Source organism: Thunnus albacares, chromosome 13 (assembly GCF_914725855.1).
Source record: "Thunnus albacares chromosome 13, fThuAlb1.1, whole genome shotgun sequence".
Classification (NCBI taxonomy): Eukaryota; Metazoa; Chordata; class Actinopteri; order Scombriformes; family Scombridae; genus Thunnus; species Thunnus albacares.
This window is the reverse complement of record NC_058118.1, coordinates 22,517,894-22,540,769: the sequence shown is the minus strand read 5'-3', so window position 1 is coordinate 22,540,769 and position 22,876 is coordinate 22,517,894. Positions and strand designations below refer to the sequence as shown.

General features: G+C 40.1%; 1 protein-coding gene across 1 annotated transcript in view; it reads right to left on the bottom strand.

Annotated features, from left to right (window-relative positions):
* Positions 1-22,876, bottom strand: part of LOC122995093 (E3 ubiquitin-protein ligase TTC3-like) — a 41,196-nt gene that overhangs the window by 2,612 nt on the left and 15,708 nt on the right. Inside the window, exons 19-44 of the mRNA XM_044370103.1 lie at positions 22,239-22,348; positions 22,017-22,143; positions 21,022-21,144; positions 20,835-20,936; positions 20,371-20,463; positions 20,212-20,276; positions 19,364-19,500; positions 15,431-15,760; positions 14,683-14,958; positions 14,557-14,594; positions 14,384-14,440; positions 13,975-14,054; positions 13,735-13,890; positions 12,506-13,139; positions 12,320-12,388; positions 6,337-6,486; positions 5,698-5,837; positions 5,519-5,587; positions 5,332-5,428; positions 4,517-4,620; positions 4,339-4,423; positions 3,902-4,003; positions 2,372-2,598; positions 1,985-2,099; positions 1,345-1,476; positions 477-569 (exon numbers count right to left, since the gene is read on the bottom strand). Of these exons, the coding sequence (XP_044226038.1) occupies positions 477-569; positions 1,345-1,476; positions 1,985-2,099; positions 2,372-2,598; positions 3,902-4,003; positions 4,339-4,423; positions 4,517-4,620; positions 5,332-5,428; positions 5,519-5,587; positions 5,698-5,837; positions 6,337-6,486; positions 12,320-12,388; positions 12,506-13,139; positions 13,735-13,890; positions 13,975-14,054; positions 14,384-14,440; positions 14,557-14,594; positions 14,683-14,958; positions 15,431-15,760; positions 19,364-19,500; positions 20,212-20,276; positions 20,371-20,463; positions 20,835-20,936; positions 21,022-21,144; positions 22,017-22,143; positions 22,239-22,348 (3,711 nt within the window). The remainder of the gene's footprint in view (positions 1-476; positions 570-1,344; positions 1,477-1,984; positions 2,100-2,371; positions 2,599-3,901; positions 4,004-4,338; positions 4,424-4,516; positions 4,621-5,331; positions 5,429-5,518; positions 5,588-5,697; positions 5,838-6,336; positions 6,487-12,319; positions 12,389-12,505; positions 13,140-13,734; positions 13,891-13,974; positions 14,055-14,383; positions 14,441-14,556; positions 14,595-14,682; positions 14,959-15,430; positions 15,761-19,363; positions 19,501-20,211; positions 20,277-20,370; positions 20,464-20,834; positions 20,937-21,021; positions 21,145-22,016; positions 22,144-22,238; positions 22,349-22,876) is intronic.

Here is a 22,876-nt window from a genome sequence, read left to right as displayed (position 1 = left end):
CGCGCAACAAAAGCTTATTTTTAGGCTTCAAGTCTATTTTCCATGCTTAAAAGACCAGTGTGTAGGATTTAGTGGCATCTAGCAGTGAGGTCGCAGATGGCAACCAACTGAATATCCGTCCCCTCACCCTCCCCTTCCAAGCATGTAGGAGAACCTATGATGGCCGCAAAACTCACAAAAAACATGAAAGGCCCTCTCTAGAGCCAGTGTTGGTTTGTCTGTTCTGGGCTACTGTAGAAACATGGTTGTGCAATATGTGCAAAAAATTGTGCAAAATAGATATAAAGGGCTCATTCTAAGGTAATGAACCATGTACATGTAATCTAACAGGTGATCTTAAACTGCATCATGCAGTTTTGAAATGGTCTGTTAAACCCATTTCACATTATTCCAACTTTAAGAACAACAGGAAGGAGGACTAATAAAATCCTCCCCCGGTGGTTCACTACAAACACTAGTACAGTATTCACCCTCACCTCCTTGTGGAAGCTGTGTCTGCACTCCAGCACGCAGATGTCATCTGGACTCATGTCTTCGTGACAAATGATGCAAGGATCCTCCATGTTCAGCTGCAATGAACACACACACAGTCAGGTCCAAGTACCTCTGCTGCAGAGATCACCACAATACACACTGAGTATATACTGTATGTATTATAAATACATATTCAAATATATATTCAACAATTGGTGGATTGCAGGTTAGGGTTCAAAGATTCTCCAGTTATGAGATGCAGCAAAGGCCGCAGCAGCAGACCTGTTCAAAGAAACACTACATGTGCCTTTATGTGCAAAAAAGTCCCTTAAAGGAAAAGTCTTGCCGTTTTTCTACTACATGGTACCGGCTCGACTCAACTCGTACCCCCTCAGTGTGGAGCGGGGCATGCAGGGCCGTTGCTGACTGGTGAGAGAGAGAAAGCCAGCACGGCGGTGGTCAAGCGAGGAGAGGGAGCAGTGGTAGAGAGAAATCAGTGAATGAGAAAAATTACTGACCTATCAGTGGTCTGCAGTGTTTTCACATCATCTTTTAGTATAAAGCTCAGTTTGCTAAGAACCTCAACAGAGGAGCTACCAAAAAAAGTACCAGGTACTATCCACAACTCTTGCTCGATGGAAAACCATGGATTTTCCCTTTAAAATCAACAATATCTTATGAGTGCTCTATGACACAATCAAACAAACAGGTTACAAACACTGATTGCTAAGTGTTAAAATGTTTGTTTAGTTTCTTTGTCTATTACCTACAACTCTGCTCTTTGTTGCTACTTGTCAAAGAACATTTTCATCTTCAAAGCCAAACCCTCAGACTGAAGCCAGTTTATACTACTGGATGTTTTGGACTTACTGCATTGGAATGTGTGGCTCTTTGGGGTCCAAGATGCTGCCAGACAGGAGCCGAGGTTACCAAAGGGGGCGTAGCATGATGAGCTGGACTCCTACGCCCCATGGCGCTGGCTTTGGCAGAATTCAGCTTCTCCTGAGAGGGAAAAAACAACCAGATTGTTCCAGATGACAAATGACTGGACTGTCAAAATCAAACACTAGAGGCCCTCTGATCTGAGACCTGAGCAGGCCAGGTCCAAATTACCTTAGTGGTCTGACAAATACGTTTGAAAAAGTATTCTTTATAAAGAATATTGACCCTACAGAATGTTGCATTATGGGTTGTTTGGCAAGTAAAAATTTGTTGAAAGTGTCTCCCAACATCTGTAACAGACCAAATCATCTATAAAGCAGCCAAGAATTACTGGAGTCACAGAATTTTACAACGAGGAGCTCAAAAAAAGTCTCAAAAAGCCCGACAGGAGAGTTTGAGTATGTGACTGTTTTTAAATTTACGTTCTGCTTAAATGAAAATCATTTATGTTTAAAAGAGAAAAGGCTTCAATGATGATTACTATTCTCTCCTAAGACTAATAGCATCTTTTCATTTATGCATGTCAGGTTTGGGTCAGATTCCAATCAAACCTCTACAAAACACCTACCTGATGGTCCAGGATCAGCTGGGTCACTCCACCAACCACATCCTGCAGTGTCATGCTGGTAAGACTTCCACCGCTGGATGAACGCAGCTCCTGAACAAACCTCATCAAGTCTAACCTGAACAAACATTAGTAAATTAATTTTGTTTTGCATGAGGAATGAGGAAAAGTCTAAATACTCGTTGCTGTGGTGTTTCCTTCTTTTGTTTAATTCCATTTATTCTCCTGCACCAGTGAAAAATGTTGCCATGTTTCAGCATTTTAATAAAGCAAGAATCCCAGGGAAAAATGTAAATAATAAGACCCTAGAAAAAAGCCATGACGTTGCTTTATTTAATAGCTGATGCAGTCACAAGCGTGTATAAGCTGGTATCAGTGGCCCAGTGTTACCTTGTATAGTCGGGGAACATGATGGCCAGGCGCTCCATGGCCTTCTCAAACACAGTGCTGTGTGGATGCTGCAGTGTCCTGGTCGGAGGTTTGTGCTGCATCTTAGCCACAGCAGCCAGCGCCTCTGCTGCAGCTGCAGCTGGAGCTGACTGCTGGATGTGCGGGGAAGTTCTGTGAGAGGCTGTGGCTGAAGACTGAGGAGTAATGTCTTTGGCTGCCAACGACAGCTGCAACATTCACACAAGACAGGAAAAGAGATTAATTTCTATATTTCTACCTGTAATTAGTCATTTATAGTAAATTGAATATTTTAAGTCCAATGGAAATCACATCTAATCATCCCTCTTTGTAGTCAAAAATACTGTTATGTTTTTAAAATATTCTGTTAGAATTAAAATGTAGAAATAAGGTCATTCAGAAATATTGCACTGAGCCATGCCATGAATGGCCTCGAGCAGTGTGTTTGAGGCCATTTATGGCAGATGTGAGTGTTTTTCCACTGCACAGTTAGGCAAAGTGGTGTACTTTGATATGTTTGAGGTGTGCTGGTCATAAACTACAGTCTAACATCTAACAGCTCACTGTGGCTGTTTCTGCCTGTACTATTCCTCTCTGCAATATGCAAAACTGATCTGCCAACCAAACAGTGCAGAGTATGTCCATATCTGGTTGACTAGATCTGTTTTATTGACGAATAGCACTGCTAATGAAGGTCTGCTAACTCTGTGTTGCCGGTGGAAAACTTTTAATGTGAAGCAGGAACAATAGGGAACATTGGATATACATCAGCAGTAACTTAACACTGCTTCTGATACCGCTGATAAAAGAAAGTACAAACAGGAACGCAGGACAGAATCTAAACTCCAGACCACAGAGACTCAGTTAGAAGCTACAAAAGTACTGAGAGCTGAACAGAGAGACTTTTAAAAGTATATTTTTCTCTCTGGCATAGCTATCACCTGCCATGAGGTCGAAACGCTCGTCATCACTCCTTGGCAAGGTGCAACTAAAATGGGTTGATGGGAAAACCCTAAACGTAAACCAACTACCGTAGCTACGCATCATGTACACACAGTGTAATGCTAGTGGGGATTTTGAAAAGGATCACACCAACATCTAATCGGACCAAGGTGACAATTTCAGGAATATTTACATACGGTTTAGCGATGTAGCCTGATAACTGACATTTTCACTAGTGAATGTTTGTTTGGTGACTTGTTCAACAAGCTACAGGAAAAGACATGTTTATATTTGTAAGTTAGATAAGGACAAAACATTAGCAGGGAAGCTACCCTGTATTTTTATCAAAACTATCAACTGTTTTGCCAAGAAAATGTCAAAAATATTGACAAAGTCAAATATTAAGTTACTAAAGTCCAAACTATTTTGTTCATATTGCTTATTTTGTATAACCAAGTGATATAAAACCAAGACAACCAGCACATCCTCACATTAGAGCAGCTGGAAGTATTGTTGTTAATAAACAGTAAGGTGTTTCACTGGTTGGACTGATCTGGTGAGACGTCTTACCGGTTTAACTGATGGTTCAGGCTGTTTGGTGTTGTTGACTGGAAACAGCTCACTGACTCTTCTGCCATTCTTCACTTGATCCATCTGCTCCTGGTAATGCATCTGTGGACCACATAAAGACAATTCTCATTTAAACACACATCATAAGATAGGTGTCCAACTCAACATGGATCATTCATACTATAAGTCCTAAAAACTTAAACTGTTAGGTTGTTTTCAGCTGTCAAGTCTGTCATCAATATGGAGGCCTGAAGTCCTGAAAGATTATATTTTTTATCTTGTGTGCACAAATGAATAACTTGTGTAAAGATATATAACAAAAAACTCTCCTCTCTGCCCCAGTGCAGTGTTACTATACTGTAGTTTAAAGGTATATAAATGAATGAAATAATATAATATTCTTGATATAATAATATAGTGGCAACAGATTCTTGTACCTCAGCAGTGGAAATTTTCTTTTCAAGTTCTTGGACGTTGGCTCTACAGCTTTTTCTAGTCATTTCCAGGTCTTGGGATGGAAATCTGGAAAAGATGAACATCACCACACATGAATCTGATACCAACCAGTTCATCTGTACTCCATCTGATGAGACGCTGTGATGTCACTTCACTTACTTGTGTGCCACTTCGTCCAGTTGGGTCAGCAAAGCCTTGGAGTCTGCCAGCTCTCTGTAGGGGCCGTACAGTCCCTGGTCCCGGCTGCTCTCCGCAACTGACAACTGGAGGAGCAAAGACAGCAAGCTTCATGTGATTTACTGAGCATTAAAAGTGAAAAAATAATACATTTCTTTAACAACCTGATTACAGAAAAGCTTTAGCAAAGTTTTTTTAGTCATTTAGTGTGTGTGAATGAACACTGACAACAATGAACATTAAGTTTTCAGTGTAGTCTGGTTGTTAACTGATAAATTTGTCAGCAATAAAGTGTTTTGTTTCTTTTTATTTCATTGGAACCTTGTGGACATTATCATTTATATTTTTGGTAGAATAATAATAAATGTCAAGACAACACTGTCATCAATTAGTGTCTAATAACGCAGCACAATGTTGTCTCATTCAGTCCATGTTTTTACTAACATTAATATTCCTCATTTCATTGCTCTGCATCACTTTGTGAAGTTGATCATGTCACTTTAATGAACTGGAAAAGAATTCACTTGATTTGTCAAACGCAGACTGTTGAAGCCTCAAATTAGCTTCAGCTGAACTTGATGCATTTTCACACAGAATGAGGACGATGGATTTTGTTTTTAATTACTTACACAGGAGGAGATCTCTTTAGGGCCAGTATGAATATGAGGAACATTTGCAGTAACTTTTCCAACTTACATGTGGGCATGTGAGTATTGTTTTAAGAAAAAATATGAACCTACTCTTTAAGACAAGAACTAACTTAAATTGACCGATTAGGGTCAAGATCTTGGACCTACCTTAGCTGTGTGAGACCTCCTGGAAGCTCTCATGAACAAGGCTTTACATCGCTTGATCTCGTCCTCCAGACTCATCTTCTCAGCTGCTGACTGATTGCTGAAAGAACAATAAAACAGACTTAAAGGAAAACTCTGGAAGAAATGTATTTAATGTTTTGTTAACGATCATCACTCTCTCATCACTTACCTCCGCCCCAAAAAATCAGTCAGCTTTCCGTCATAGCTTTTTTTCTTCTCTCTGATGTTTTGGGTGAGACTACACACGGAAAAAACACAAATATAGAAGAATTATTAGAGATCAGTCTCATGTTTCTTCAGTCATGATAAGTAATAATTGTAAGTAATTTAATTCATGTTTGCTCATACCTCCCGTGTTCCTCCACCAACTTTTCTATCTCCACCTTCAGGGACTTCAGTACCTCCTGGTTGGCTTTCTTCTCCATCTGGTCCTTCTTCACCTCCTCTTCCAGCTTCTGCTGGAACAGTGCCAGCTCCTTATTGGTCACCTTGACAAGAGAAATAATAAAAAATAAAGTTTATTTATATGTCATAGCACTCAAAATCAGTAATTACAAAACACCTTACAAAGACAGGCATAAAACGAACAGAATAAAATACCAAATACACATACCTTTCCACATATACAACATTTAGGACCGCAACTAACAATTATTTTCATTATATTTGATCTACAAAATGCACAAAAAGATGAAAAATGTTGATCACTGTTTCTCTAAGCTCAAGGTGACCAACAATCCACAACCCAGAGGTATTCAGCTTACTATCATAGAAGAATAAAGAAACAATTTAGGAGCTGGAATCAGATCATTTGCACATTTTTTAAATTGAAAAATGACTCAAAATGATATTTAAATAGTTGGAGATCAATTTTCTGTCAATTGACTAACAATTGTAGCTCTAATAACAATAAAACAAACAAACAAAACAAGACATTTGATCATTCTGGTTGAGCTCATCTTTCATGATAAGTGGTTTTGGACCTACTTGAATGTTGACAGTGATCTCCTTTATCTCTTCCTCAAAAAAGGCGATTTCTTCTTTACGCTTTAGATTGACTTCGTCACAGCCATTTTCCATTTTACTGATGTCCTTCTTTAACTCCTTGATGCTCTTTTCTTTTTTATGGATGTCACCCTGAAAGAATGAACAAGCCCAAAAGATAACATCATTAAAACAGTTGGAGATGAATATATATTTCTTCTTTCATGTTGTGCTGTTGACATGGTGTACTGAGCATTTTTTTCTACGCTGTACAAACAAAACTAAATTCCACTGGCTCTGGTTGTGTGCCCATGAAAGGGTAATTAACCTTAAATATTTTTTTACACTGTACACATAATCACAGAGGTCTATGTTGGCACACGATGTTAATACAGGTGATTTTTCCAACAAAACATATATTTTGTGCAAAAACTACTTTTTCTGCTCAAAATTAGTTTATTTCTGTCTGCCTGAATATGAAAATTGGGCAAGTAGGCAAGACTCCGAGGTATATTTCAAAAATCAACTGCGCAGCAAGTATAAATATTAGAACAACGGCTAACTGTAGCCTCAGTTTGTGCTTCTCACACAGAGCTGCTGGTAGTGTTAACAAACCTGAGAACAGACAGCAAAAAGGTGATGTTGTGCTACTCAGAGAACTGTAATTATGCAAATAACTCAAAGATTTATTCCTTTTCTGTGGCAGTAAACAACACATGGGCCCGCCAATAACTAACTGTGCTATATTCAGAGCTTAACAAGATATTCAGAGCTGACGATGGTAACATTTACATGATAAACAGCAGGGCTGCGGCTATGTACTGTCACTCCTCCACAGACACTCACAACAGAGAGCTGCTAGCTCAGCTACAACAAAGTTACAACACAGAAACTGTTAGTATGATTTTTATCTGGCCCTATATACTTTACTGATTTTGGGTGTTGGACATGTGACATAAACATTGTAGAGTCTGCATGTCACCTTAGGTAATATGGTATAGCCCTTCGGGGGGGCCTTAGAGATACAAACAATGGGTCCATGGTCAAGTTTGGAACTGTTCCAGATGTGGTATGTTGTGACACATAATATGTTGTGAGGTAGCTGTCAATCACTTGATGGATGGCTCCCAGCTGAAGTAGTGCCCATGGAAAACATGTTATTCATGTGATAAGATACAGATGTGTAACCCCATATAAGCTATGCATCGCCAGTGGTACGTTGCCCAGACCATCTTTGTACATGGAATGGACCCGATGGCCATCGTCTAATAAACGTCTTCAAAATAAGAACTTGGCCAGCTCCTCCTTTGAACGATATCATCACACATCCTTCCTTTCAGAAACTTTTACAAAGAGTCATGAATGTGCTTCTAGTGACTGTCAAGGCTCCAGCGGATTCTGTGTTTCCAGCATGGACACGGAGAGTCTGACAGCAGCGGCTCATGGCTGGTTAGCTCTGACTACCAGCTCTACATCGCTATTCATGCTATGTTGAGCGGTGGTCAGTCGGTGTCCCCTGACACCCCAGTGTCACACTCTACGTAGCCACAAGGCCACACACGCTACGGTCATCCTGTGCTGGAAGCAATCACACAACAGTTGAATAAAAACCATTGGGACGAACCGTCCAACTGAGTTGGAACCTTGGTCACTTTGACACTCAACTGCTCGGAAGTCCCTTATCGTACAGACACCATTCAAACTGTAAAATGTTCACATAACTTTGAACTTTCAAAGTTATCAGATTATTTAGTGATATCTTTTGTAGTTTTTCAGCAATTTAAGCCAAAAGTCAGGGGTTTTGAAGACTTTTTCAGGTCTCACCAGTGTGTCATGTGATCAGGCACAGTGGAGAGCACAGATAATTTTAGACCGGAAATGTTTTTCTAAAGTGCTGTCATTCCCACAATTTTAACTCCTCAAGCACATATCTTGCCTCAGTATGTTACCACAAGCCTCTTCTCTCTCAAAATGTAAATACATTTCACATAGGACTTATAGTTTTTGAGATGTGAACCTTAATTGATAAAGAGTCCCTGTCATGTTCTCATTGACTGCAATACAGTCTGCAGGATGTGTGTCTTCTCTCACTGCAGTTTCTTAAACTTACAGATTCTCTCTCCCTTCAAACTCTTTTTACACATATCATTCATTCTCATGTTAAACCAGTCTTGCTTTCACTAATGATGTACAAATCTCTGGGCTTCAAGCTCTAGTTTGAGACAAATACATTTTCATCGTCAAAATGGAGAGTTTTTCCTCTCATTATTGGGAATGTCTGTTGGCTCAGTGGTTTAGAACACTGTTCTCTGATCAGCTTCACCTTAGACGACAAGTTTGTGTTCGATACCCGCTCACTGCAGTGCTCCTCATAATATTGCTCTCATGTACAAAGTTGCTTCACATCTTTATCCTGTACCATAATTCAATTCCACTCTAGCTTACCTTAACATTATTACCTAAAATGTGGAGTGATATGCTTGTTTAAGACATCTTTTGCTGTCTTACATAGCATGTGTGAATAGTCCAATGGTTTAAGCTCATGTCATTTCTAAACTCCTTTAAGATCCAAAGGTTGTGAGTTCGAGCCCTGCTTAGGGCGGAACTCAGTACAGATGAAGGAGTCCAGGTGATGTCAATCTGCTTGCTGAACTGCTTTTTTTGTCAATTTCATGCAATTGACAGGCTAAATACCAGAATCTGGCCTGCCATTACTGTGTGACATGTTAGCTCAGTGCATAGCATGTCTGTCTTACAAACATGAGAGTGTAGGTTCAATTCCACCCACTGCTGGTTTTAACCTTGCTATATTTTTCAATAGTGTTCAGCTTCCAGTTATAGAATCTAAATTCGCTTTCAGCAATCACACGCAATTTCTACCGAAATTGCATTTTCTAGTTGTTCATTTTCACACATTGTTCTTCTCAGTCTTTATTCTTATTCCGTCTTCTATACGTTTTTTGCCGCGTTTCAACTGCTGCATACTTTGCGCTACAAAAACCATTCAACTGTCAATCTATGCAACTCATTCATCAGATGTGTGCTTGTATTTTTCTGAAATGTAACATGTTTCAGCGATTTTATATAATTTTTTAAAACATTAAAATTTATAATGGCAGACTATGGGACGAACCGTCCAACTGAGTTGGAACCTTGGTCACTTTGACACTCAACTGCTCGGAAGTCCCTTATCATGCAGACACCATTCAAACTGTAAAATGTTCACATAACTTTGAACTTTCAAAGTTATCAGATTGTTTAGTGATATCTTTTATAATTTTTCAGCAATTTAAGCCAAAAGTCAGGGGTTTTGAAGACTTTTTCAGGTCTCACCAGTGTGTCATGTGATCAGGCACAGTGGAGAGCACAGATAATTTTAGACCGGAAATGTTTTTCTAAAGTGCTGTCATTCCCACAATTTTAACTCCTCAAGCACATATCTTGCCTCAGTATGTTACCACAAGCCTCCTCTCTCTCAAAATGTAAATACATTTCACATAGGACTTATAGTTTTTGAGATGTGAACCTTAATTGATAAAGAGTCCCTGTCATGTTCTCATTGACTGCGATACAGTCTGCAGGATGTGTGTCTTCTCTCACTGCAGTTTCTTAAACTTACAGATTCTCTCTCCCTTCAAACACTTTTTACACATATCATTCATTCTCATGTTAAACCAGTCTTGCTTTCACTAATGATGTACAAATCTCTGGGCTTCAAGCTCTAGTTTGAGACAAATACATTTTCATCGTCAAAATGGAGAGTTTTTCCTCTCATTATTGGGAATGTCTGTTGGCTCAGTGGTTTAGAACACTGTTCTCTGATCAGCTTCACCTTAGACGACAAGTTTGTGTTCGATACCCGCTCACTGCAGTGCTCCTCATAATATTGCTCTCATGTACAAAGTTGCTTCACATCTTTATCCTGTACCATAATTCAATTCCATTCTAGCTTACCTTAACATTATTACCTAAAATGTGGAGTGATATGCTTGTTTAAGACATCTTTTGCTGTCTTACATAGCATGTGTGAACAGTCCAGTGGTTTAAGCTCATGTCATTTCTGAACTCCTTTAAGATCCAAAGGTTGTGAGTTCGAGCCCTGCTTAGGGCGGAACTCAGTAGAGATGAAAGAGTCCAGGTGATGTCAATCTGCTTAATGAGCTGAGCTGAACTGCTTTTTTGTCAATTTCATGCAATTGACAGGCTAAATACCAGAATCTGGCCTGCCATTATTGTGTGACATGTTAGCTCAGTGCATAGCATGTCTGTCTTACAAACATGAGTGTAGGTTCAATTCCACCCACTGCTGATTTTAATCTTGCTATATTTTTCAATAGTGTTCAGCTTCTAGTTATGCAATCTGAATCCGCTTTCAGCAATCACACGCAATTTCTACGGAAATTTTCTAGTTCTTATTCCATCTTCCGCAAGTTTTTTGCCACGTTTCAACTGCTGCATACTTTGCGCTATAAAAACCATTCAACTGTCAATCTGTGCAACTCATTCATCAGATGTGTGCTTGTATTTTTCTGAAATGTAACATGTTTCAGCGATTTTATATAATTTTTCAAAACATTAAAATTTATAATGGCAGTCTATGGGACGAACCGTCCAACTGAGTTGGAACCTTGGTCACTTTGACACTCAACTGCTCGGAAGTCCCTTATCATACAGATGCCATTCAAACTGTAAAATGTTCACAAAACTTTGAACTTTCAAATTTATCAGATTGTTTAGCAATATCTTTTGTAATTTTTCAGCAATTTAAGCCAAAAGTCAGGGGTTTTGAAGACTTTTTCAAGTCTCACAAGTGTGTCATGTGATCAAGCACAGTGGAGAGCACAGATATTTTTAGACCAGAAATCTTTTTCTTAAGTGCTGTCACTCCCACAATTTTAAATCCTCAAGCACATATCTTGCCTCAGTATGTTACCACAAGCCTCCTCTCTCTCAAAATGTAAATACATTTCACATAGGACTCATAGTTTTTGAGATCTGAACCTTAATTGATAAAGAGTCCCTGTCATGTTCTCATTGACTGCAATACAGTCTGCAGGATGTGTGTCTCCTCTCACTCCGGTTTCTTAAACTTACAGATTCTCTCTTCCTTCAAACACTTTTTGCACATATCATTCATTCTCATGTTAAACTAGTCTTGCTTTCACTAATGATGTACAAATCTCTGGGCTTCAAGCTCTAGTTTGAGACAAATACATTTTCCTCATCAAAATGGAGATTTTTTCCTCCCATTTTTGTGAATGTCTGTTGGCTCAGTGGTTTAGGACACTGTTCTCTGATCAGCTTCACCTTAGACGACAAGGTTGTGTGTTCGATACCCGCTCACTGCAGTGGTCCTCATAATATTGCTCTCATGTACAAAGTTGCTTTCCATCTCTATCATGTACCATGAGTCAATTCCTCTCTAGCTTACTTTAACATCATTATCTAAAGTGTGGATTGCTATTCTTGTTAAATACATCTTTTCCAATTCCACAGATCCAGTCTGAGTAGTCCAGTGGTTTAAGTTCAGATCACCTCTTAACTCCTTTTAGATACAAAGGTTGTGAGTTTGAGTCCCGCTTAGGGCAGAACTCAGAAGAGTCGAAGGATGCAGGCGTGCACAGCTGATCTGCTTAATGAGCTGAGCTGAACTGCTTTTTTGTCAATTTCATGCAATTGACAGACTAAACACCAAAATCTGGCCTGGTATTGCTGTGTGACATGTTAGCTCAATGCATAGCATGTCTGTCTTACAAACATGTGGGTGTAGGTTCAATTCCACCCGTTGCTAATTTTAATCTTGCTAGATTTTTCAATACTCTTCAGCTTCCAGTTATGCAATCTGAATCCACTTTCAGCATTCACATGCAATTTCTACAGAAATTGCATTTTCTAGTTTAAATATGTTGGGATGGAGGGAGCTTCCAGTATTTGAGTGTGTAGTTTAAAAGTGAAGTGATAATGTATGAAGCTATATGGGACTCACATGGCAGCTCTCAAAACGCTCATGAGGCTCCGTATTCACCGCTACACTCCTCGTGTTCTCTGGACATGTCTAAGAGAACGCAAAAAAAAAAAAAAAAAACATTTTACACACAATTTCAGCATTCATTCACGTATTTACATGCTCCATCTGATTTAATTAACAATCTGATGAAACGTTGGTATCAACCTGTACTGCTTCATGTTTCTTCAAAACGCTTTCCTCAGATGTCACTGAAGCGATTCCACCTGAAGATGAATCAGTCTCCCAAACACCAACATCTATCTCACTGTCATGAGAATCCAGGTCCTCATAGCCATTAGGCAAAAAGTAAGCAGCATGCTGTTGACTGTCAAGGCCATCACTGTTACTCCAATGGGAGAAGGGATCAATCCCCATCAGAGTTCCTCCAATAGCTGACTGGACAAGTGGAGGAGGTTGCCTGCCAAATGCATAAGGATTTGGGAGGACAGGATAGACGTCAGTCTGTGAAGATGAATAATTGTTCATATAGTTTGTGAACTCCGGATCATAACATGTATGCAAATCAGGAGGTGAAGAGTTTGTGTCAGGGTCCTCTAAGTCATCCAGGTCATCCAGGCTGCTTCCATGTTCAGCCTGCTGCAGGGAAACGGCGTGCTTAGCCAGGCCGATACTCCTCCCCATCTTTATGAAGCGAAGAGACTCCAGGAGGAAGCACTCAAAGCCGCCCGCTTCTTGGATCTTCAGCTGAGCCACACGAGGGAAATTTTCAACTTCACCCACCAGCAGGGGGTCCTCAGCAACCAGGGGTCCATGCTCTTCCAAGATCTGGGCAAAGTAGCTGCAGTAGAAGAGAGAGAGAAGTCAAAATGAGGACATGGAACACATGAGACAGGGTTTCTGCAGCATTCACAAAGATAAAGACTATTTAAGAATTTTCAAGATCTTTTCAATACCATATAGAATTCAATACTGGCCAACGTATGAAAGTATAATAAGAAACCAGTAGGGACAACAAGGACTAGATTGATATATTATAACTTTTTCAGTGCTTCCCTGAAGTATGTTACAATTACATAATTAATAAAAATAATGCAACCTGGACTCGGACAAGGGGCTCAAAATGGAGAGATGGATTAACCTATTAAAAATTATAATGTTTTCTAACTGACACTTGCCCATTACGAGTTGATGAGCTTCCACTGTCACAACAATCCTACTAATGAGTGTGTGACGTCTCCTGACATTGAAATAGTTGCAAAAGAAATAAATTTCCCATGAGGTTCATATCTTTTTCCATATATATATTATATTTCCATATAATTTTCTTTAAGGCTGTAACATCAATATTCACTCCCCTCTCCTCATGACAACAGTCTGAAATCAGCCCAGGTTTAATTATTCATGTAAAACATGGAAATGTAGCTTGAACGTACTCATACAAACTCTCTTTTGTTGGGTCTGGGTTGTTGTCCAAAATCTTTTTAAAGTGACTTCTGTGTCTCATGCTGTTGTACTGCTCCTCAAAATCGGTCACTTGCTCTCTAAGGTGACTGGGTACACTGAATGGATCAACAGGATGAAGGAATGATCTGTTGACAGAAAGCTCAACGTTACAGAACAGTTACAAATCTGCAGGAGACAAGCTGTGTGTCTACTTGGATGATGCAACTTACAAAGAGTCATCTTCAAAAAAGTCTTGGTCCCTATCGTCTCTTGGCGTTACACCTCTCATCCCAGACAAAACAATAACACCCTGAGAGGAAGACAAGAGGACACACTTCAGTGTGATGATATAAAACCATTCTCTTTACTGGAGCTAACATGATTAATTGTTTTAAATATATGTTGATTGACAGAAAATTAATTGCAGGGTTTCTGTTTTTTTATAATGTATTATTAAGATATTTTTTAAACTACAGCAACAGTGAGGTGGCTTGGTAGGAAACAGATATAATAGTTGGAAAGCTACCTACTGTAGCTTGCTAGTTAAGGACAGAAAGTTTAACAAAGATTAAAAAGTGATGAAAAGTGATGAAAATATAACCGTTAGTTGTAGCAACAACAGCCAAAACAACTCCTGACCTTTGGTTCTTTCTGTTTCTTTTTCCGGCCTCGACTCTTAGTCTTCATAGGAGAATTCTGCAATGAAAACAAGTTGAAGTCAAATCGTGTTTAGTTTAGTTAATGCAGAAACGAACATCTATCCTGTATATCAGTAATTTATAGTCATTACACTTTGGTTTCTAATGACTTACATTTTCATCAGACTTTTTTAGGACTGAACAATGTCCATCTGAAAAACAAAGAACTTGAAGTCAAATCATGAAGTCAGGACAAAAAGAGCAACAAATCAAAGGTTAAGTCAAGTTCAAAATACGTACCCATCATATCAAAATACTCATCCAATATAGTGTGGCAAGAGTCATAGTCACCCCTATGCTCCTCTAGAGTCCAGATAAAGAGTCTCATGTCATGTGGTGGGGCCTGTTTTAGGTATTCAGTCACAGTCAAACCAATGCTTGAAAAAAGTTCAGGCCTAACACCTATTTTCTCTATAATCATCTCCTGCAACGGGCCAAAATTGAGCAGAAGAGCAAGGTTCAGCTGCTCCAAGTGTTCTGCGTTGCGCTCAATGAAGAATTTGGCAGCATTCAGACCTAAAAGAGAGCAGCAGACAGTTGGTCAGGATTCACACCCTGGCACTGATGTAAAAGTCTACAACTTTTACATGAATTCTGTATGCAAAAGTTCTTCATTCCAAGATTGAGGAGGATGTAGCAACATTTCCATTCCCTGGCTTTTGACCTGAAGAGAGCATGTTTTCAACATGACGATGTTTAACATAGACATCTGACATCATAACTACATAATTGACAGAATATCACAGAAAGCATGCCATGTCCCCTTTAAGTCACTTCCCTTTGAGTCATCACTAAAATGAACTTCAAACTTACCCATTTTATAAATTTCTGATATATTCTGACTTAACTGTACTAAACTTTACACCTCACTGCTGAGTTTTATGTCACATCTTTCTGTTTATTGTACAAATAATGATTTGAACTGTAATATACTAAAGCTGTTCAGATTATCGCACACATATTTAACCATAACATGATAAATTCTGACCTGCATCATTGAGCTGGCAGGCCCAGTTGTTGAGTTTGGGATTTGTATCCAGACAGCCAGACAGTAGGTGGATGAGGACACGAGCCCAAACCCGGTTCTTCCTCTCTAGTAGCAGTTCAATGGTCTGACCAAGAGTCTCCAGCTTCTCCTGCTGCCAGTTCAGTATCCTCCCAGCTATCTGGTTGCCCCTCGACAAGTCCAGCTCCAGCCAGGGCTTCAGACTGCTGGTCAGGGTTGACACGTGGAAGCCTTTATCCTGTCTCAGCAGCTCCATGTTCTGGCTGATCTGCAGAAGAACTCGATCCCTGTACAGCGACCAGGCTGACGACACTGTGGAAACATTTCAGGCTTATTACACAACTGTTCTCTTTCAAACCTCGCTCGGTATCTCACTATGGGAAGCGCCTTCTGGCGTGACCAATCATGGAAGCTCCAAAACCACCACGTCTGTTGAGAGACAGAACAATCATCTTTAATTGCACAGGCCAGCCCATCCCCCCTTTATAAACGGCACCCCACACAGCATTCTCACTTCCCTGTGAAGATCATTCAAGCTCCTCAGCTGTCCTGACATCCAGATTTTCCCTCAACTGCTCTTCAACGCAGCCATCAAGGTAGTCACTGTGCATGGATATCTGGTGTAAGGATTTTGCATTTCTTTTCGTTAAAGATTTATTCAGTGTTGGTTCAGATGAGTGTTGTCACGTTGTAGCGGACCTCTACCTGATTCTAACTGCCTTTAGAAAAAGCTAGCCATTACTGCTGTTAGCCATCAAGGTTTTTCAGTCAGCTATGGCAACCACGGCATCTTTCAAGGGGAACACTGGTGGCAACAAGGTTGAGGACGTTCTGCCCTTGCCCAGCTGCATGTGGATTAACCATCTCGGGAGGGACCCCCATACCCCTAGCATGTATGGGAGTTAAGCATGCCCAGGCATCGCTTGTGGACTCCGAGTCCTGTGAGCACTGTTGCACCATGCTGGTGAAGATTTTGGAGTGTCGCTTGCGAGTGTCGGCAGCCCCAAAGCTGACCCTTGCTTTTCTTACACTGCAACAAAGCCAAGAGATCAGCAAACTACGTCTAGCACTTGCTAGACGTAGTTTGGGATATGGTGGAGGACCCCAATGCGGAATTTCCCCCTCTGTTCAGCCAGCTCCTTGACTCAGAGAAGGAGCATGGTGGCAGAGAGGAGGACAAGGATGGTGTTAACCTGGATCTCCTCAGCAATAAGAATAAGGAGTTGATGAAGATGTCATTCTTCCCCCAACTCAGACGTCACAGCCAGGCAGCTCTGTCAGTAGGGAGGCGGAGCCTTCCTCTGCTCCACATGAATTAGACTTGCACGAGGTCTGTAAACGGGCAGCGACCCGACAAGTGGACGAGAGGGATTTATACAATGGGAAAATCTTCTTGTCAGGTCTACTTAAAGCAGCTCATGCCCTCCATTCCCGTGCGCATTTAGGATATAAAATTATATGGGGACAAACTGGTCCGGCACAGAGTTCCATCAAGGGTTACTCTGGCCTGGATATTACCAAAAGCAAGGTTCAGGTGTGGTAGTGGAGCAGTCGTTAGTGTACCATCTCCAACCTAACAACTGGTCCACCCTCGACCGGACCCACACTCCTGGGCAAGAGCACTTCACTGCCTCCGTGTACCAAAAAGTGTACAAGTCAGTAGCCCAGTCTGTCAAAAACCTAAATGTGGTCATCCTGCTTACAATGTACCAAGTTGAGCTGTTCAAGGACATGGGCCACATTTTAGATAAGGGCTCTCCAAGTCCAGCTCTTTGGGAGGAGATATGTGTTGTTACAGACCTTATCCTCCATGAGTCTAGAGCTGCAGTTCAGGGCTGTGGCGGGGGAGAGACTGCTGTGGCTAAATCTCTCCAGCCTGCCAGACCAGGATGAACAGGTCTTAATGGATTCCCCATGTGACCCATCAAAAGCTAAGGGCTTATTTGTGGAGGCTCTTACCTCTATGCAGTAGGCTAGCAACCTGAGAAATAAGCAGAGGGAGGCCTTAGATCTCTGCCTTCCCCACAAGACAACACCTCACCCACCACTGCAACCTAAACCGGGCTTTGCAGCTATGGTGGCAAGAGGATGCAGTAGGAGTTTTAAGGGCCCCAGATTCAAGACAAGATTAAGCAGCCTCTCCGGTTGGGCTTCAGTATCAATCTCTTATCTCCCAGTCAGAATACAGAGTATTTGGGCCTCAAAATAAGTTCTGTTTCTTTTTTGGCTTTTCTTTCACAAGATTGAACACAGAAATTTCACTAGCACCTCAGAATATCTCTTGACTCTCCATCAATGGAGAAACATGGGTGTTCACCACCGGCACTCCCTTGGGAACAGTGACAACAGATGCTTCATTGACAGGGTGGGGAGCTGTATTCAAGGTGAGGTCTGTGAATGGGATCTGGCCCCCCAAGGCTCTGTCATGCTCATATAAATTACCTAAATTACCCAGTTTTCCTGGCAAACATTTTTGTCATGTTTTGGTCAGGGCAGACAAGTTGACAGCAGTGGCTTATATAAACCTGCAGGAGGCACATGCTCCCTAACATTACACAGACTGGCCCACAGTCTGATGATGTGCTGCTGTCATTATGCACGGTGCATGTTCCCAGTAAATTGAACAGCCGGGCGTCCGTAGACCTCTTAGCATCATGCAAAAATGTGCAGTGTCCTCTGTTCTTTTAGTTAACAGAAGATGCACTGCTAGGAGCGGATGTACTGGCTCATCAATGCCCCAACATGTTGCTGTATGCTTTGCCATATTTTACTTTTTCCTGATCACTTTTAGCCATATCGGAGTCCTGTCAAGTTACTGCTGATGAAAAAGTTTCCTGCTGCTGCTGCTTCATATTAAAAGCTTTCCACTGACAAACTAACAGAAGACTTTTATTGTGAAGAACTTATAGGAAATTAAATGCGTTTATTGCTGAGTTAGCAGAGCTTTGTTAGCGGTGCTATTCTTAAAAACTAGTCAACTAGTCAAAAACTAGGCGATATTTGGAGCTATTTGTTCAGCAGATCAGTTAGAAATACTGCAGAGAGGAAAAGTACAAACAGAAACAGCCGCATTGAGATGTTTGATGAAGGTCGTCGTCGTCGTCGTCGGGCTCTTGGTACATTTTCGGCAAACAGCACATCTGCAACAGGTGCTGTTTTACCTTTTGTTTTACCGTGTTTGTTATTGATTTATTATTGTTTGTCCTACCTTACACAACAAAATATTCTAAATAAATAATGTTGAAGTTGTTGAGAAGTTTGGACTTATTTCTTAGAACTGAAATAAGTCAGTACTGAATTCCAGGTACCATAGCAGTTTCGGTTCAAATGTGAATGGTACCCAACCCTTGTGCTAGCCCATGGGGAGGGCTCATGGTGTCAACCCTCCTGGTTCAAGGTGTTCTGGGTTTCGGAGCGTGCTATTCAGGAGTAGGCCACAAATCCCATAGTGAGATACCAAGCAAGGTTTGAAAGAGAACATTTGGTTACCAGGGTAACCCCAAATCTCTGGACCCGAGTGAGGTATCTCACAACACTGCTCTGCTTGCATATGTAGGGTACGTGGAAGCAATATGCTTGAGAATGCTGTGTGGGGCACCACAGGCATTTATAAAGGGGGGACGGGCCATGAAATTGCAGATGACTGGTCTGTCTCCTGACAGACATAGTGGTACTGGAGCTTTCATGATTGGTCACTCCAGATGGTGCTTCCCAAAGTGAGATATCTCAGTTGGGTTTCAGAGAACCGGGATTACCCTGGTAACCAAAAGTTTTTAAATGAAAAGTTACTATTATCATCATATGATTTATGCCTTTATTAGATAGCCAACAGTGGAGAGATGACAGGAAATCAGTGGAAAGGTCTGCAGCTGGACGCGACACCACCAGCAATTGTGATAAAGTTAGAAGCAGTACCTTTCTGTTGACTGTGGGTTGCTGAGTCGTCTTTCTGCAGCAGAATCTCGTCCCTGATAGTCAGGTTATCTTGAAATGACTGCTTATGCTGCTTCCTCTTGAGTCTGCGTTCTTCCTTTGATTTTAACTTCTTGACACTGATAATTAAAAGGAAAAAGTCGTTATTTAGAGTAAAGCACTTGTCAGGTACTTAGTGCTGCTCATGATGCTTTTTGCTGTAAGCGCATCAACTGAAGACATCATTTATAAGTATGCGTGCTTTTTTAAAGACAGTTCCTTTTTGTCTGTTTTCAATAGCTGAACATAGATATGAGGAGAGAGAGAGGATGTCATGCAACAACGGTCACCAGCCTTAGACCATAGAGATATCCCTTACGCCATTTTTATCTGTTTAGAAAGACTCAAGCAATTTCCACTTTAATCTGTGTCAATGTCTGTCTGAATGGGTTATTAGTTTAACTCATTTTTAATCTGTCTATAAATAAATTAATTAATGACTGAACTGAAAAAATAAACTTTTAAAAGGGTTTTGAGCATTTTACTATGTTTGGCTATCAAATTCCAATTGATATGCAAATTATTAATTCATAATGACAGAATACGGAAACGTATGAGTTATTTGGCAAATTGAATGACTCATATCAAACTTATGCATATGTAGTTCAATAATTGCTATTGATTTTATCTTTTTTTTCTATAATTAGCCAAAAAAGGCTGAAATCAAAACACGTTAAAGAGTGTAAGAAGCTGCACTGACAGAGAAAACTACCCTCTCTTCTGGCAGCTGCTTCATATTTTCATATCGTCATAATGACTCAGCATCAACTGTTATTTGACTGCAGCCTCACCTTGTACATTTCTGATTCACTCTTGGCTTCTTTGGAGTCTGAGGTTTAGTGATGGCAACTTCAAACTGGAAAGAGAAACAACTCAGGTCAACATTGTTCATGTGATAAACCAGCATAGGAAGTCTAAGAGCCAAATTCACCTCCACTGAACGTCCTTACCTTACATTTCACCAGGCCTGTTGGACCAAAGATTCTGATACTACAGATTTGACCGACACAGTCTGGAGTCAAACACGCTTCTTGCAGGAACTCCTGCAACACAAATATAACACGTAAATAAACAATTTCAACAGCTACCCTCTCTGTCCAAAATGAAAAAATGCAGCTATTTGAAATACAGCTAAATTTTAACTTTACCAAAGGTTGAGCAAAAAGAAATGCACTTATGAAATCTAAATTTCGCTTATGTTTATGTTATTTCTTATGCACTTCCTGTTGTTTCTTACTTTATATATTTAAAAAACAGCAACAACAACAAAAAGCTCTCACTGCACTTGTACCAGGTCAGCTACTAGTGAGTTTGTGGTCCTTCAGAGTCACTGTCCTCTAACCCTTGATTGTCTTGCCTTGTTTGTAAGTCACTTTGGATAAGTGTCTGCCAAAGGACAAAATGTAATTGTAACCTTTTCATTCTTTTCAAAGAAGGATGATGTCTTGAGCATCTTCCAACAGGTGATGTGATATTCAATGACGCAACTCTGACAGCAGCGTATTTGAATGAAGCCCTGCACAAAGAAGCACATTAGTTTGAATTATGTCAGTACTTTTAATCTTTAAAATTTCTGGCTTTGTTTAACTGCCGCCATTTACCTTAAAATCTGGGTCAGTGAAATAGATTTCCGTTTTCAAATGGCCATGGCATTTCTCATGTCGACAAATGGCATCAGGAATAGGCGGAAATTTGCACAATTCTATAGCACTCTCAAGAATTTCCTGAAAACAGAAAACACAAGTCAAACTTAGGATAAATATTAAGTGAAATGTGAGCCATGGATGCAGTATGACATTTTACTTGAATGAATTCCATTGTTTCAGTTTATTGATATGGATAAACATATTTAAATATATATAATGCCTATGAAAGACTATTTATCCTTTTTTTACAATACTGAACAACAAAAGCATTATTTGCATTTTTTGACACTGAAGAGAGAAGACTAATACCAAAAAACATCTAGCAAACTAGTAAAGTAAGTAAACCTTTATTCTGTAGTGCCTTTCAAAACCAGTTATGACGTGCTTCACAAAATACAACACCATAAAATATAGGTGCAATCTCATCATACATATTTCAACTCAGAGAAATGGGATTACTAGAACTATTCACATCACAGTTGTTAGTGTTTTATGTTTCTTTTTGTCTGAAAATAATTATTTTTGTGAACTTTGTTAAATGTTTGCAATGTAAAAAATCGAGTTATTACAAAGTGTGCAAACACAAAAACTGTAATTCATCAAATTAACTTGATATATCACCCAACTGTCCCTCGATTACACATAGGTGATCTCCATTCATATTATGACACTTGAGAGATGATTTCGGTGTCATAGCAAATGGGGTGAATACTATATACATATATATACTGTAATAGAGATACAATCCAAGAGCTATGCGTTTAAGTCTGTTCTGTTCATCAGTGTCAAAAAATCGTATTAGTTTCAGCGTAATTAGTGAGGAGATGTTAATACTTTAAGACACTGGATGTTGTCCTATGCACAAAAACTTACATGCTACCTGAATAATATTTAAAAATGTACTTAAAATGGTTTGTCAGATATAAAACATATGATTAATGACAACATACCTTAAAATAGTCTTGCTGCGTTTCTTTAACAATCTCTATTGTTAAAGGCCAGGTGAGTTTACCCGGCGTTATTTGATTCTTGACCATCTGCAGGGAATCTGAAAACTGTTCGAGAGCAACTGCAAACCTGTTCAAAGAAGAGACACGTTGGTTGTACAGCTTGAAACAGCACGAGATCTAAATGGATGACACAAAACACCACAAGACTGGAAGCTACAGTACCTGTTCTCTTTGACATACACCTTCCCAACAGCGTAGTAAACCAGACACTGAAACGTCCTCTCCTCAAATGATTTGATCTTCTCCAGAAGTTTTTGAGCTTCTGCAAGTTCCTGTTTCAAAAAGCAACCACACATGTAAAGACTGAGACAGTTCATTTCATTTATACAACTCTTAATGTTAGAAAGGCTCCAAATATCCTGCCCATATAATACCACCATGACTTGTGGTAAGCATTCAACCTGCTGTAGATAGATCACATTGTGCATTCAATTTGCAGTAATTAATCAGAGTAGCACGCCACAACATCAGGGAAAAAAGAAAAGTTGAGACAAACAGTCGAATAAGTCACAATCAGGTGCTGATGTGTGAGGAAAAAACACCATGACAGACAGCAGAGCTGAACTTAATTTGACCAGTTGGACACACATTTTACCCAATAGAGTAACAGTTAAATCGGCTGGACAACAATCAATGGCTATGATCAGACATCAACCAATTTCTTCAGGTGAAACCCAATTGATCACTCATGGTATAAAGGTAAGATGTGCTGGGACTACATGTGGACCACAGTTTACCACATGTTTCAAGACTCCAAGAAACCTGACCCCTGGGGGTCCGCACCCAAAGTGTGAAGCTTC